The 16,018-nt window shown below is 40.4% G+C and overlaps 1 protein-coding gene across 3 annotated transcripts in view; it reads right to left on the minus strand.

Annotated features, from left to right (window-relative positions):
• Positions 1 to 16,018, minus strand: part of ZFYVE9 (zinc finger FYVE-type containing 9) — a 216,541-nt gene that overhangs the window by 123,989 nt on the left and 76,534 nt on the right. For all 3 annotated transcript variants that reach the window (XM_035251494.3, XM_035251492.3, XM_035251493.3), the window contains 2 exons: positions 15,299 to 15,404; positions 5,405 to 5,510 (listed from right to left, as the gene is read on the minus strand). In XM_035251494.3, the coding sequence (XP_035107385.3) occupies positions 5,405 to 5,474 (70 nt within the window). In that variant the 5' untranslated portion in view covers positions 5,475 to 5,510; positions 15,299 to 15,404. The remainder of the gene's footprint in view (positions 1 to 5,404; positions 5,511 to 15,298; positions 15,405 to 16,018) is intronic.

The raw sequence follows: 16,018 nt of genomic DNA on the forward strand, positions 1-16,018 counted from the left end.
AGAGCAAAACTCTGTCTCAAAAAAATATAAAATTCTACCTCAATCTAGTAACATAATTAAACTGACCCACAGGTGAATGGGACCCAGAAGAGGGGAAAGCACCCTTTGAGCACAAGGCAGGACGGGAGCTAATCTAATGGATTAGATGGAAAAAATATTAGAACAGTGGTTAGGATACAGTAATTAAAAAGGAAGGAAAACAAAGACATTTTCTGTGGAGAGTGAATGCTCTATAATCTATATCATAATTGGATGTGGGTTTGTGTGATATACCCATTTGTTAAAACTGGACAGTTACCAACTATGCATTCTAATGTTTATAAAGTTTACTTTTAAAAACGTTGTAAAAAAATAATGAAGCAGGGAGAAGCCGATAAAGGTATAAATGAAACAAAATGGCAGCATATCAAATGCTGTGAAAGCTGGATGACGGGTAGACTAGGGTTTATTATACTTTATATATTTTTTAAATTTGCCCAACACATGTTAAAAATGTTGCCACAGTATGTGAAATTCCGCTTATAACCATGTCACACTACATTATTAATCAGATTCATATTTATATTACTATCTGAGGACAATGGGTAAAAAGTACTCATTTATCATACTATACCAACCTGCTTACAGTCTACCAATAAGCATAATTTCATATAATGTTTCTTTTTTTCTTTTAATTTCTTGATAGTAGTTCTCAAGGAATTTTTTTTTTTTTTTTTTGGAGACAAAGTTTCGCTCTTGTTGCTTAGGCTGGAGTGCAATGGCAGATCTTGACTCACTACAACCTCGGCCTCCCGGGTTCAAGCAATTCTCCAGCCTCAGCCTCTCTAGCAGCTGGGATTACAGGCACCCACTACCACGCCCAGCTAATTTTGTGTATTTTTGGTAGAGACAGGGTTTCACTAAGTTTGCCAGGCTGGTCTCAAACTCCTGACCTCAGGTGATCCTCCCTGTCTCAGCCTCCCAAAGTGCTGGCATTACAGGCTTGACCTACTTCACCTGGCAGCTCTCTGTTTACTTTTTAACAGATCATAACTACAATGGATAAGTTATTCTCTCAAGTTATAGGGCTATTGATAAGTAAATTAGAGAGATAAGGAACAATGCACTCCATGTCTTTCCTGCTTTTTTTCTCCAGTGTCTCTGATAATCATGGGCCTGAAATTATGCATATATATTTGTAAACTAAATCCTCATCTGTAACATTAATCTCCAATGTGTCCATATCACCTTAATCCAAACTCTATAAAGGCATTTACTACACTGAAATGCAACGGTTTATTCACCCATCTGTTTCAATCACTGAATGATTTCTGAATGCAGAAACCATTTCTTTCCATCGATATAAGTCCTCACTTTGCATAGTGCCTGACAAATTTTAGATACACAATAAACATGTAAGTGAGTATCTACCATAGTAAAAGCATTAGGATTGAGGAACATGAAGATTAAATGATAGCTCTTGCCTCTAAGAAGTATATAATCTCTCTTTTTTCTTTTCTTTTCTTTTTTTTTTTTTTTTGGTGCTTCCCCTAGGAGAGCAGAACCTGGTAGCATCTGTCTGTTTAGAGAAGTATATAACCTCATTGGGAGAATAAGCGATAGATACTAATATCTAATCAGCAGTATGGAATAGCACAGATACAGTAAGTCCTCACTTAATGTTGTTGATAAATTCTTGGAAACTGCAATTATAAGCAAAACAACTCACTGTATAAGGAAGCCAATTTTACTATAAGCTAATTGATATAAACAACAGTTAAGGTTCTATGGCATACAGTACATCATTTTGCTTAAAATAAGTTTCCAAGAACTTATCAAAGACATCAAGTGAGGACTTAGTGTACTTGAAAACTATTATGTGGAAATAGAAAATAAATTCAGAGGAGAAGGATATTTTCCAGAATGAGGTTAGCGAGCTTGAATTCATGGAGGCAGGAAGAACTGGGCTATACTTCAAAAACAGTTTGGAAAAGAAAGCATTAGTAAATAAAGGAATAAGAGAAAGCATATCCCTAAATATAAGAATTTAAAGAAGCAATAAGTAAATCAGTTTGAGTTGAGAAAAGAATTAGTATAAAGAAGCAGTGAAAAGAAGTTAAAAAGGGCACAAAATTCAGATTGTGTGAAGAATGAGCTTAGTATCCTCTGAAATGTTAAATCCTGAATTTACCAAATTTGGATCAGCAGAGATTTGAAATTTAGTAACACAGGCTTCCTTAAAAGAGGGGGGCAGGGAAGCAAAGAAGTCATATTTCCAATATGGTTCCTGGAAATAAAAAAGAGTTACAGCTTCTTACAAGAATATTTAGCAATGTTCAATCAGAAATGATCAGGCATTAAAATTTTCATTATTCAACCACCTCCTACCTGGGCATAATGTTAACTGCCTAGTGTCACCCAGTCTGTGGTATATTTTCTCATTTAAAGGAGAAAATAAAGTAACACAAAATGAGAAATCATTTTATTTAAAGTATATTCTCTAAGATACCATGAGGCTAGAAGTGATAGTTTTTAATGCAACGGATAGTGAGATTCAAAACAAGGTTCAAACAAATGGACAATGAAGTTACAACCAATAAGCTGGTTTCAGAAATCCTTCTCCTTCTAAAGGAGTTATTATTTTGTAAGCAATTGTTCTATTTTTTAATTTATTTTTTGGGACAGAGTCTTGCTCTGTCACCCAGGCTAGAGTGCAATGGCGCAATCGCCACTCACTGCAACCTCCACCTCCTAGGTTCAAGCGATTCTCCTACCTCAGCCTCCTGAGTAGCTGGAATTACATGCATGGGCTACCATGCCTGGCTAATTTTTTTTAGTAAAGATGATGTTTCACCATGTTGGCCAGGCTGGTTTCGAACCCCTGACCTCGTGATCCGCCCACCTCGGCCTCTCAAAGTGCTGGGATTATAGGCATGAGCCACCGCACCAGGCCAGCAATTGCTCTATTTTTATAACTAAAATATTTTTACTGATTCAACAAAAATGTATTGGGAAAAACAACTATACACAAAGCACCCTAACATAATCTACAGAAGTCACAAAGACAAATGTAATGCTAAGAGTTTTATTAGAGTCAGTGGTATTCTAGAAGCACAGTATTCATATGATTAGGTGTAATACATGTCTAGGTACCTTATGACTTAAAGAACTGTGATACACAGAGGGCTAAATCAAAGAAAGGATTAAGAAAATACTTTTTTTTATTTGTATTTATTTATTTTTTATTTTTTTTGAGACGGAGTTTTGCTCGTTACCCAGGCTGGAGTGCAATGGCGCAATCTCGGCTCACCGCAACCTCCGCCTCCTGGGTTCAGGCAATTCTCCTGCCTCACTCAGCCTCCTGTGTAACTGGGATTACAGGCATGCGCCACCATGCCCAGCTAATTTTTTGTATTTTTAGTAGAGACGGGGTTTCACCATGTTGACCAGGATGGTCTCAATCTCTTGACCTCGTGATCCACCCACCTCAGCCTCCCAAAGTGCTGGGATTACAGGCTTGAGCCACCATGCCCGGCCAGGATTAAGAAAATACTTATACAAACAGTTGAAACTCAGAAAACAATATACCTTCCAGCTTGGTATGTACAAAGCCCAACTGGATGAAGTAAAACCCCAAATGATCAGATTTCACATTTATATGAATCAGGAATGAGCCTAGGAACATAGGTTAGTGTTAGGCCATCAATGGTAAAATATGAGAAGAGCAGGCCATTCTGGCAGCCTTCCTCTCTCTTTTCTCTCCTTACTGTCATGATCCCATATTCAATTTAAGGCTGGCTCTGTCACCTGAGCTGGAGTACAGTGGCAATGATCACCAGGGCTCAAGTGATTCTCCCTCCTTGACCTCCCAAATAGCTGGGACCACAGGTGTGCCACCACGCCTGGCTAATTTATTTGTATTTTTTGTAGAGATGGGGTTTCACCATGTTGCCCGGATTGGAATCACAGACTTTAAATAGAAATATATCACTTTGTAAACTTGTTATATGCCATTTCCTCTTAGAAATAGAGAACACAGGCTGGGTGCAGTGGCTCACACCTATAATCCAAGCACTGCATGCCACTGCACTCTAGCCTGAGTAACAGAGCAAGACTCTGTCTCAAAAAACAAACAAATAAATAAAAGCAGCCAGGTGCAGTGGCTCATGCCTGTAATCCCAGCACTCTGGGTGGCCGAGGTGGGTGGATTACCTGAGGTCAGGGGTTCAAGACCAGCCTGACCAATATGGTGAAACCCCATCTCTACTAAAAAATACAAAAAGTAGCTGAGCATGGTGGTGGGCACCTGTAGTCCCAGCTACTCAGGAGGCTGAGACAGAAGAATTGCTTGAACCTGGGAGGCAGAGGCTGTAGTGAGCCAAGATCGTATCACTGAACTCCGGCCTGCGTAACACAGCAAGACTCCGTCTCAAAAAAAAAAAAAAAAGAAAAGAAATTTCTTAGAAGAGACAGAAGTGGAAAAAAAGAAAAGACACAGGGAAGTAGGGTAAAGAGAACATAGGGGAAGTAGAGTAAAGAGAAATAAATTTAATTATGGCTTACTCATTCAAGTTAAACCAAGAGGGAAATTTAAAGAAAAGTCTTCCCTAAATAGAAGTGAATCTTGGCCAGGCATGGTGGCTCATGCCTATAATCCCAGGACTTTGGGAAGCTGAGGAGGGAGGACTGCTTGACACCAGGAGTTTAAGACCAGCCTGGCTAACATGGTGAAACCCCTTCTCTACTAAAAACACGAAAATTAGCCAGGTGTAGTGGCAGGTGCCTGTAATCCCAGCTACTCTGGAAGCTGAGGCACAAGAATCTCAATCCAGGGAGACAGAGGTTTCGGTGAGCCAAGACGGCATCACTGCACTCCAGCTTGGGAAACAGAGCAAGACTTTGTCTCAAAAAACAAACAAACAAAAGAAGTTAATCTTAAGTGGACATTTCTACTGAAGCTTGAGAAAGTATAATTAACCATTTAGGCAGTTGTGATATAAATAGTTTTAAATGTATCTTTACTTTATGGGGCAATCAGTATGAAATGAGCTATATTTCTTAGTTTGGGAAATGCAAGCACATTTCTTAAACACACATTCATTGTATAGGGTAGGTAAAGCTCAGCCTCTAGTGTTATACTGCCTGGATTCTAATCCTGCCACTTGTAAGATTGTTTTGAGAAAAGTGCTTAACCTCTCTGTGCCTCTATTCACATCTATAAAATGGCAATGAGAAGGTCTGTGGGACTGTATCTAAATATTCCTTATTTGGTGCTAAAAATATTATTTCTTCCTCTATATATTATTAAATAGTAATATTATCATTAAGTCATCAGACCTGATTTTATTTTTTAAGTACTGCATCTTCTTATATCCCCAAGTTCTCTATACCACAAATGCAAAGATTCACCGATATAAATTCTCACCTTCGTTTTGTTCAAATTCATCTAACACCTTGTCCAGGTTGTAAGCTTCTGCTTGGAAGTAATTCTCCATCGGTGAGGAAACACCGCTTAAGAGACTTGTTTAAACCTAAAAAGTAAATGTGTATTACAATTTGAATAATTAAAATATAATTCATAAATCTTAAGTATATACACAAGGATAAAATCTCTTATAAATCTTTTCAGATAACAGTAAACTATAAAACTTGGCATCCACTGGATATATTGTAAGATCTTTAATCTAATGAATTCTAGAAACCTGTAAGCTGACAACCAACAAAATATAACTCAACATAAAAGGAAGACTTCGTGATCATTTCATGCTTCAAAAGACACATTTCAGATGCTAGGAAAGGAATCATTGTTTGGTATAAAATTATGTTTCTATTAAAAAACAAAGCTTACATAATTTTTTTCAAATGGGAAATGACAGGAAAGTTTAAGTACAGGAGTAAGAGATACTAGTTAATGATGACTCTCACCTAGTTATTCTTTTTTTAATTTTTTTGAGAGGAAGTCTCTCTCTTGCCACCCAGGCTGGAGTGCAATGGCTTGATCTAAACTCACTGAAACCTCTGCCTCCCAAGTTCAAGCAATTCTCCTACTTCAGCCTCCTGAGTAGCTGGGATTACAGGCATGCACCACCAGGCCTGGCTGATTTTGTACTTTTAGTAGAGACAGGGTTTCACCATATTGGTCAGGCTGGTCTCTGACCTCAACTGATCTGCCCATCTCGGCCTCCCAAAGTGCTGGGATTATAGGTATAAGCCACTGCACCTGGCCCTGACCCGGTTATTCTTTTAACCCTCTTCTTTGCAAGTACCATTTCTAAACTTTCTTTAATGTTAATTGATCCAAAAGTATTCTCTGGGCATATACACTAGGTGTGTCAACGATTTAACAGATGGCAAGGGCACATAATAGGTGTTAAATAAATGCTACCTATTATCTACTTTTTCCATTCATTATCACGATATCCACATCTATCTATTTACTTAAGGTCTCAAATTTTTCTTTCCAACTGAAAATTCTGCTTGGGGCCGGGCACAGTGTCTTTCCCCTGTAATCCTAGCACTTTGGGAGGCCAAGGCGGGCAGATCACCTGAGATCAGGAGTTTGAGACCAGGCTGACCAACATGGTGAAACCCCGTCTCTACTAAAAATACAAAAATTAGCAGCGTGGTAGCAGGCACCTATAATCCTAGCTACTTGGGGGGCTGAGGCAGGAAAACTGCTTGAACCCAGAAGGTGGGGGGTGCAAAGAGCTGAGATTGCGCCATTGTGCTCCAGCCTGGAGGACAAGAACGAGACTTTGTCTCGAAAAAGAAAAAAAAAGAAAATTCTGCTTGGCTTCTTATTGATACAATATAGGGGAGAGAGGTCAAATTACAAATTCCCCAAAAAGTCTGAGCAAGGAAAACATGAAAAAGAGAGAAAATCAGAAATGTAATAGCCTGCTTTTATAAACTTTAAGTCAAATATAAAAAATGATGAACTTTCTTTCACCTACTAAAGTAGTGTTTCTTCTTCTCTGAGGTATATAAAAGTGTCAATGATAGTTCTCTCATTTTACAAATAAGAAGACAAGTGTAGGGACTTTAATTGACTTATTCAAGTATATCCCGGCCACGTTAGGTGGCTCGTGCCTGTAATTCCAGCACTTTGGAGGCCAAGGCGGGTGGAGATAAGGAGTTTGAGACCGGCCTGGCCAACATGGTGAAACCCTGTCTCCAGCAAAAATACACAAAAAATTAGCCAGGCGTGGTGGTGTGCACCTATAGTACCAGCTACTATGGAGGCTGAGGTGAGAAAATTACTTGAACCCAGGAGGTGGAGGTTGCAATGAGCCGAGATAGCGCCACTGCACTCCAGCCTAGGCAATGAGAGCGAAGCTCCTTTCAAAAAAAAAAAAAAAAGTATTTCCCCATGATTATTAATTTGGTTAACATCTATAGACTGACTGGCTCCTACTAGGTTATTTAAGTTTAGGTAGGCAAATAGGCTACGTAATCTGTGAATGGTTTTTTTTGGAGATGAAGTCTCACTCTGTCACTCAGGCTGTAGTGCAGTGGCTTGATCTCAGCTCACTGCAACCTACCCCTCCTGAGTTCTGAGTTCAAGCGATTCTCCTGCCTCAGCCTCCCGAGTAGCTGGAACTACAGGCGTGTGCCACCATGCCTGACTAATTCTTGTATTTTTAGTAGTGGGGTTTCACGTCAGCCAGGCTAGTCCCAAACTCCTGACCTCAAGTGATCCGCCCATCTCAGCCTTACAAAGTGCTGGGATTACAGGCATGAGCCACTGCAGCCAGCCCATAATCTATGAATGGATTTTGTTTTAAATATCTATCTTTGTCGTCTAATTATTTACAGGTCAAAATCATGATCATATGCACATTACAGGTCAAAATCATTTTCATATGCACAAACATTTTTGATAAGTTGCACATTTTATCTGTCTACTAATGCTAAGAGCAAATGAAATTTCTCACAGCACACAGTCTGGCACATTTAATATACACCTACAATATTTAACAGCATTTTATGGTCATTATATATAAAATATTAGTAAACATCAGATCAACATATTTATCTATTGCATCTACTATATGAGTCTATACTGTAATCAAGTATCAGATTTAATCTCTAACATTATGAAGCTTATAAGTCAACAGTAAACAATGCTAAGAAAATTTAAATAAAAATAAATGATTTTAATAACTCAGCACAGGAGATACCAAGTGATTAATTTGTCAGATAAAAGATAAGTGCTATAGAGTAAGTAGTACAGAACTTCAAGAAGTTAAGTTCATTATTCTTCATTTGATCTCTTTGCTCAAATACCACTTTCAAAGGGAAGTATCCTATGAACCCCCAGAAAAGGTGATGGCTCCCTTGATAAGGGGACAGATGGAGACAAGAGGCAGTTACCCCATCTTCAAGTTTAAGACAGCCTGAAGGCCAAAAAACCGAACTGCCCGTCCCAGTTGCCCTTTCCCGACTGATTTTTCTTTTTTAATTTATATTCAGGATACATGTGCAGAACATGCAGCTTTGTTACACAGGTATATGTGTGCCATGGTGGTTTGCTGCACCAACTGACCTGTCCTCTAAGTTCCCTCCCCTCACCCCTGACCTCCCAACAGGCCCTGGTGTGTATTGTTCCCCTCCCTGTCCAACTGATTATTTCTGAATAATGCCCACCTGCACACTGGGAGGATGAGGTGGGGCCTAAGGAAGTTCTCCCCATTTGTAAGGGGAAGAAACTTGACTTCTCCTGTTTCTGTGTGGTAACCTGAGATTCAATCTGTAAGATGGAAGCCTGTTAACAGAAACCCCTCTCACTTTGCTGAGTTTTTTTTTCCTTTTTGCCCAATAAATTCCCTTCCCCCTCACCCTTCAAAGTGTCTACGAGCCTAATCTTTCCTGGTCGTGTGACCAGAACCCGGTTTTTTCTACAACAATAATCCCTCATGGCACCCCATTCTTGGTCCTTATAACATTTATCACCCACTAGGCGTGGTGGCTTACACCTGTAGTCCCAGCACTTTGGGAGGCCAAGGCAGGTGGATCACGAGGTCAAGAGATTGAGACCATCTGGCCAACATGGTGAAACCCTGTCTCTACTAAAAATATAAAAATTTGCTGGATGTGGTGTTGCACACCTGTAGTCCCAGCTACTCGGGAGGCTGAACCCAGAGACAGAGGTTGCAGTAAGCCAAGATCATGCCACTGCATTCCAACCTGGTGACAGACTGAGACTCTGTCTCAAAAAGCAAGCAAAAAATTTATCACCATCTATAAATACACCTCAGTGTGATTATTTGTCAATCTCTTCCACCAGACTGTAGGTACAACAGGGCACCCACCAGACTGTTCACCATGTATTCCTGGTGATTCACATAGAGCCTGACGTACTAATGTGGTATCTATTTCAATTAATACCTGTGGAATGAATAAACGAAGAGTGTATAAGCAGCTGGTCAAGTTGTTCTGAACTCCAACTGATTCAAACAAGCATCAAAAATGAATGCTAAACTATTACATTAAATAACTGGTTATTGGGGAAGAAACTATTCACAGTCCGTCAGAGTATCATTACACAGGTAAATGGCTAATTTCAAAGAAGGAAATGTATGTTTACAATGAGAAGCTATGGCAATCATCAACTTAGCCAAATGATTTAATTTAGTACCACCAACGGTTTAACAAACTGACATTATGCACTTTCCAATACAGTGCAATGAGAAATATAAAACATGACCTATACAGTATTCTTGCCCAAATATGTAGCCTTAATTTAATCCTGAGGAGACAATATGATAAATCTAGAATGTGAGGCATTCTATATGTGATCTGAACTTTCCAAAATATTAAATGTGGCTGGGTGCAGTGACCCATATCTATAATCCCAGTACTTTGGGAGGCCGAGGTGGAGGATTGGATTTCTTGAGCCCAGAAGTTCAAGAGCAGTCTGGGCAACATAGCAAGCCTCCATCTCAACAAAAATAAAAATAAAAATTAGCCAGGTGTGGTAGTGCAGCTATGAAAGAGGCTGAGGTGGGAGAACGTTTAAGCCTAGAAGTTCGAAGTTACAGTGAGCTATGACTGCACCATTGCATTCTAGGCTAGGTGACAGAGCAAGACCTCGTCTTTAAAAAAAAAAAAGAATATATTTTTTTAAAAAAGGAAAAAACAAGATAATTCTCAACTAGAACAGACAAAACATTAAATAACCAAGTGTCGCCCAGTGCGGTGGCTCACGCCTTTAATCCCAGCACTTTGGGAGGCTGAGGCAGGCAGATCACAAGGTCAGTAGTTTGAGACCAGCCTGGCCAACATGGAAAAACCCATCTCTACTAAAAATACAAAAAAGTAGCTGGGCATGATGGCGCATGCCTGTAATCCCAGCTACTCAGGAGGCTGAGTCAGGAGAATCACTTGAACCCAGGAGGTGGAAGGTGTGGTGAGCCAAGATCCCGCCATTGTACTCCAGCCTGGACAACAAGAGGGAAATTCTGTCTCAAAAAAAAAACAACCAAGTCATGCACTGACTTGATTCTGAAACAAGAAAACATACATACACACACAGCATAAAATAACATTTTGAGAACAATCTCAGAAGAAATTTGGATATGGATTATAACATTGAATTATTTTCTTAGATGTAATAATGGCATTCTGATTTTGCAGGAGAATGCCTTACTTGTTCTCTTAGGATGCCTGCTGAAGTGTTTAGAGAGGGAGCATTGTGTTGTCTACAACTAACTTTTAAATGATTCAAGGAAAAAAAAAACAACTTTGTGAGAGTGTATGTACGGGAAGGGAGAGATGTGTGCAAAAGGGACAAAATGGTAAAAAATTGGTAACTCTAGCTGAAGGATATATGGGTCTTAATTGTTCTAGTCTTTCAATTTTTCTGTAGGCTTAAAATTTTTAAAAAAGAAAAAAGGGCATACTGAGCTGATGGGTGGTAAACATTCCTTCCTACTCTAAATATAAAAATTCTAGACAAAACTAATTAAAGAGTTTAGCGCTTTGGAAGGCCAAGGTGGGAGGAATACTTGACACAATGAGTTCAAGATCAGTGTGGACAACATAGTGAGACCCCATATCTATAAAAATTTTTAAATTTTGCTGGTTGTAGTGGCACATGCCTGTAATCCCAACACTTTGGGAGGCCGAGGCGGGTGGATCACAAGATCAAGAGATCGAGACCATCCTGGTCAACATGGTGAAACCCCATCTCTACTAAAAATACAAAAAATTAGCTGGGCATGGTGGCGCATGCCTGTAATCCCAGCTACTCAGGAGGCTGAGGCAGGAGAATTGCCTGAACCCAGGAGGCGGAAGGTTGTGGTGAGCCGAGATAGCGCCATTGCACTCCAGCCTGGGTAACAAGAGCGAAACTCCGTCTCAAAAAAAAGAAAAAAATTGTAAATAAATAAAATATTTAAAAAGAGTTTAAACAGTCAAATTCAAAAGCAAGAAAGGGAAATACACAAATGCCATAAACCTAGAAGAAAAGCAGGAAGTGAAGAGTGGCGATCCATAGGAGTATCAAAATAGACAGCAACCTTTAAGCTTGGGGCTTGAAAGGGAGCAGGAAGAATAAGAATTACTGGCTGCAAACATAGAAATGTATGCACTGGAAGGGCCAAATTGAGTTTTCTGTGTGAAGTCAGGAGCTGGGGAAAAACTCCCCTCAGTGGTCCCAAGACGCAGCAATGGAGAAGGATTGGAATAGAGTGCCAATAAAAATCAACCATGAGACACCGGAATTCCTACCCTAGTCCTCACTCAGGAGTAAGAATGATATTAAGTCTTCTCATCCAGGAACATAATAGGGTTTACCTTTATGCTTACCCAGCTCTTCCTATAATAATGTTTTTAACTTTAAAAAGTCATTAAATATTGGGTAGCCAGGGGAGAGAATACATGCAACTACAAAGGAGTAGCACAATGAGGATCTCTGTAGTGATGGAATCATGCTGTATCTTAACTGTGATGGTGGTTACACAGCTGCAAAGGCGGATGGTTGTACTGTGACATCACAGCTGCAGCTACTATAGAAGGGAAAAATAGATTTTGTTGACTTTGGTGGATAACTGATAGTTTTTGCTACAATGGGTGGAAACTTCCTAAAGAGGCAACGCCTGAAGGATGAGATTTTGACAAGTGAAGGCAGAAAAGGGCACTCTCTTCTCACACTCCCAGGTGAAAAGGCTAAAGGAGAAACAGCTTGCCAACTGCAGATTGAGTTTTGGTGAAGAAGGTATTGCTGCCAAGCACCTCTGCTCCCTCCCCAACTGAAGAGAAAAGGAGCTCAGTTTCCTATCAAACACTGCTGATCCCATGCTTTTCCTTAGAGCTTAACATGGAAATGTCGGTGAATTTAGCCAGAGTATGCAACGTTCCATTAGTGAGAAGTATAATCAGTTTCTGCAATCTCTCTCACCTGTATACCCTCAATTTTCTACCTCTTCTGAAAGGAAAATCTTGGGGCCCCAAAATCACTAAGCTAAAGGGGAAAGTCAAGCTGGAAACTGCTTAGGGCAAACCCACCTCCCATTCTATTCATAGTTACCCTTCAGCTCAGTGAGGTAAAAGCATATCTGATTACCTCCTTTAAAGAGGCTAATCAGAAACTCAAAAGAACGCAATCTTTTGTCTCTAAACTCCCTGTGATCTGGAAGCCCCCTCCCTGCTTCCAGTAGCCCTGCCTTTGCTCCAGTTGTCCCACCTTTCTGGACAGAACCAATATTCATCTTACATATGGTGACTGATGTCTCATGTCTCCCTAAAATGCAGAAAACCAAGCTGTGCTCTGACCACCCAGGGCACATGCTGTTAGTCATATAGGAGTTAAGAAGAAATCACGTAGGCACACAGTAGGGGTATGAGAGACCTCGGTAAAGCTTTTCTTTTTAATGAAAAGTAGCCGGGAGTCACTTTCTTTTTTTTTTTTGAGAGGAGTCTCACTCTGTCGCCCAGGCTGCAGTGCAGTGGGGCAATCTCGGCTCACTGCAACCTCCGCCTCCCAGGTTCAAGGGATTCTCCTGCCTCAGCCTCCCGAGTAGCTGGTATTACAGGCAAGCACCACCATGCCCGGCTAATTTTTGTATTTTTAGTAGAGATGGGGTTTCACTACATTGGCCAGGCTGGAAATCATTTTCTAACAAAGAGCAGTCTGTGAAATCAAGCTGCAGACAAGACAAGCAAGCTGGGAGCTTGCACAGGTGATTGCCAGCAGAAACTAGGGACTAGACGTGTTCAAGATAGAGACTCCATCTTCCCTTCTCTGCCAGCCATGTGTACAGTAAGGAGCAGGTAAGAAGGCGTCTGCCAAGGGAAAAGTTCGTTTGCATAAGATTAGGGTGGGACAACCAGCCTTCCCTGCATGTTATGTAAACTGCATATCTGATCGAACCAATCTGTGAGCCCTAAGTAAATCAGACACCGCCTCCTCACGCTGCACTATAAAATCCAGCGCATCCACCATATGCCAGTCTTTTCCCTTGGAGGACCCCGCTCTCTCAATAGAGAGCTGTTTTTCTTTCTCTTTTCTTCTGCCCATTAATCCTCTGCTCCTAAACTCCTCATGTGTGTCAGTGTCCTAAATTTTTCTGGCATGAGATGATATACCCTGGACAATGCAGCTGCTTCATCAAGACCTCTTAAGTGTGCTCAACTCTGGCAAAATAAACTTTCTAAATTAGCTGAGACCTGTCTAAGATACTAGGGGTTCACATCCTTAAATAATCTTTTTTCTTTTTTTTTTTTTTTTTTTTTGAGACAGTCTCGCTCTGTCACCCAGGCTGGAGTACAATGGCCCCATCTCAGCTCACTGCAACCTCCACCTCCCAGGTTCAAACTATTCTCTTGCCTCGGCTTCCCGAGTAGTTGGGATTATAGGCGCCTACCACCATGCCCAGCTAATTTTTGTATTTTTAGTAGACACAGAGTTTCGCCATGTTGGTCAGGCTGGTCTCAAACTCCTGACCTCAGGTGATTCGCCCGCCTTTGGACTCCCAAAGTGCTGCGATTACAGGCATGAGCCACTGCACCCAGCTAAATAATCTTAAGACTTGGGGAAAAAAAAACCATGACTTCTAGTCAGGAAAAAGTCAAGGATTCCTGCTCTACAACAATTAATACTTCCAGTTTTCTGCTGGAAGTTATTCCCTCTACATAACAACTTATCTAGAATAAGTGGACAAAAATACGAAATTTAAAAATGTAATTAAATTTACATTTCTGGGCTGGGTGCAGTGGCTCACGCCTGTAATTCCAACACTTTGGAAGGCCAAGGCAGGTGGACCACGAGGTCAGGAGTTCATGACTAGACTGGTCAATATGGTGAAACTCTGTCTCTACTTAAAAAAATACAAAAATTAGCTGGGCATGGTGACTGCTGCCTGTAATCCAGCTACTTGGGAGGCTGAGGTAGGAGAACTGCTTGAATCCGGACCTGGGAGGCAGACACTGCAGTCAGTCGAGATCCCGCCACTGCACTCCAGCCTGGGCTACAAAGTGAGACTCCAGTTCAAAAAAAAAATTTTTTTTTCATTTTAGATTCCCCATCCCCAAGTCAGGCCTCCATGTGCAAGAAAGTCTGAAGTCCTGCCTGCCTCAGCTGATCACCACCATCCAACCCCCTATCCCCCTACCCTGCTTTCGCCATTATCCCTGATCGTCCAGGAGCTTCCCCCCCTCCCCACTAAAGCTTCCCCTCACCCCACCCTGCCGTCTTAACTACTCTTAACGCCTTACCCCACCCACCATTGTAACTGAACTTACGGTAATGCATACTCCTTGCCCCTACCCCTACCACTGTAACTATCTTACTCTGTTATACCCCTGCCCCCTCCCAAAAAGATTTGCCCCAACCTATTAAACCAACTCCTATCCCACCGACCTTCTCTAATGCCCTTTTTGGCCTTAGCCCATTTGCACCCAAGTGAATAAACAGCCATGTTGCTCACACAAAGCCTGTTGGGGGGGGGTCTCTTCATTCAAAGGGCGTGTTTTTAACACCCCAAATTAGCTTTAATTGTTTATCTCTTGGATGAGCTAAAATATTGCTCAAATCCATGTTTTTTCTGAAATTACCTTTCTATACTCAGCTAACTATAAAAGGGAGGAGCCAGCACCAGTAAGGAAATTAACACTGTGACATAAAATAACAGTGACTTTTAAATACCCTTTTCCTCTGAATTTAAGTCAAATCTTTTTGCAAAAATCATACTCCTGATTTAACAAAAAAAAAATGTTTAAATGAAGCAAGTAACATATATGCATCAGCATTATCTTCTATAGATCTAATTGGTTTCTCAAATTCAATCTCTAAGAGAAATAAAAACATTGATTTTCTTACCTTTATCCCCTTACACACGTGATAAGGAACAGAATTCTCGGTGCTTACTCATGATGCTTGCTGCACCATCACCCAGTCCTGCTGATTCAGTATGCTCTGTTTGATCCTAAAGGAAAAACACATTGCTCATTACATTTGCTGAAAAAATAAGCCCTAATTTTCTTCACATAAATCTATCACAGCCAGACAAATAAAAGCAATGGGGCTTAAACAGTAAATACAATTATCCTTGGGATTCAAAGACCTGGCTTGCATGCAAGGCAGCCCCAGACACATTTTATTGTCTGAGAAGACCAAAAGTTAAATGTTTCAAGGAAGAGTTAAGAGTCTCTACACGTTTATTTTCAATGGATAATGCAAAGTAAAACATCAACAGCAGGCAATTTCTATCTAATGACTTTAATTATACTAATTCATAAGAATCCAAACCAAATAAAACTAATGTTTCACAAGAATGTCCTTTTTTCTGTACACACAGAATTCTTGAGTTTCACAAATTTCCTGTTATCTTTATTGCCAAACTGTTTTCTTCTGCAAATGGAGTCTCTCGATTTCAGTCCTCCTCCAACTGCCTAGAAGCAATGATCTATTAACCCAATATTAACCTTTACTATCAGGGTGTATGCAAAAGACAAAGCCTCTTTAAATATTACTTCCTTCTTGTGAAAATATGATAATATCCATTAAGTTATGGTAGCCCAACTATAACTGCTTAGAGAC

The sequence above is a fragment of the Callithrix jacchus genome, chromosome 7 (genome assembly GCF_049354715.1).
Source record: "Callithrix jacchus isolate 240 chromosome 7, calJac240_pri, whole genome shotgun sequence".
In the NCBI taxonomy this organism is placed as follows: domain Eukaryota; kingdom Metazoa; phylum Chordata; class Mammalia; order Primates; family Cebidae; genus Callithrix; species Callithrix jacchus.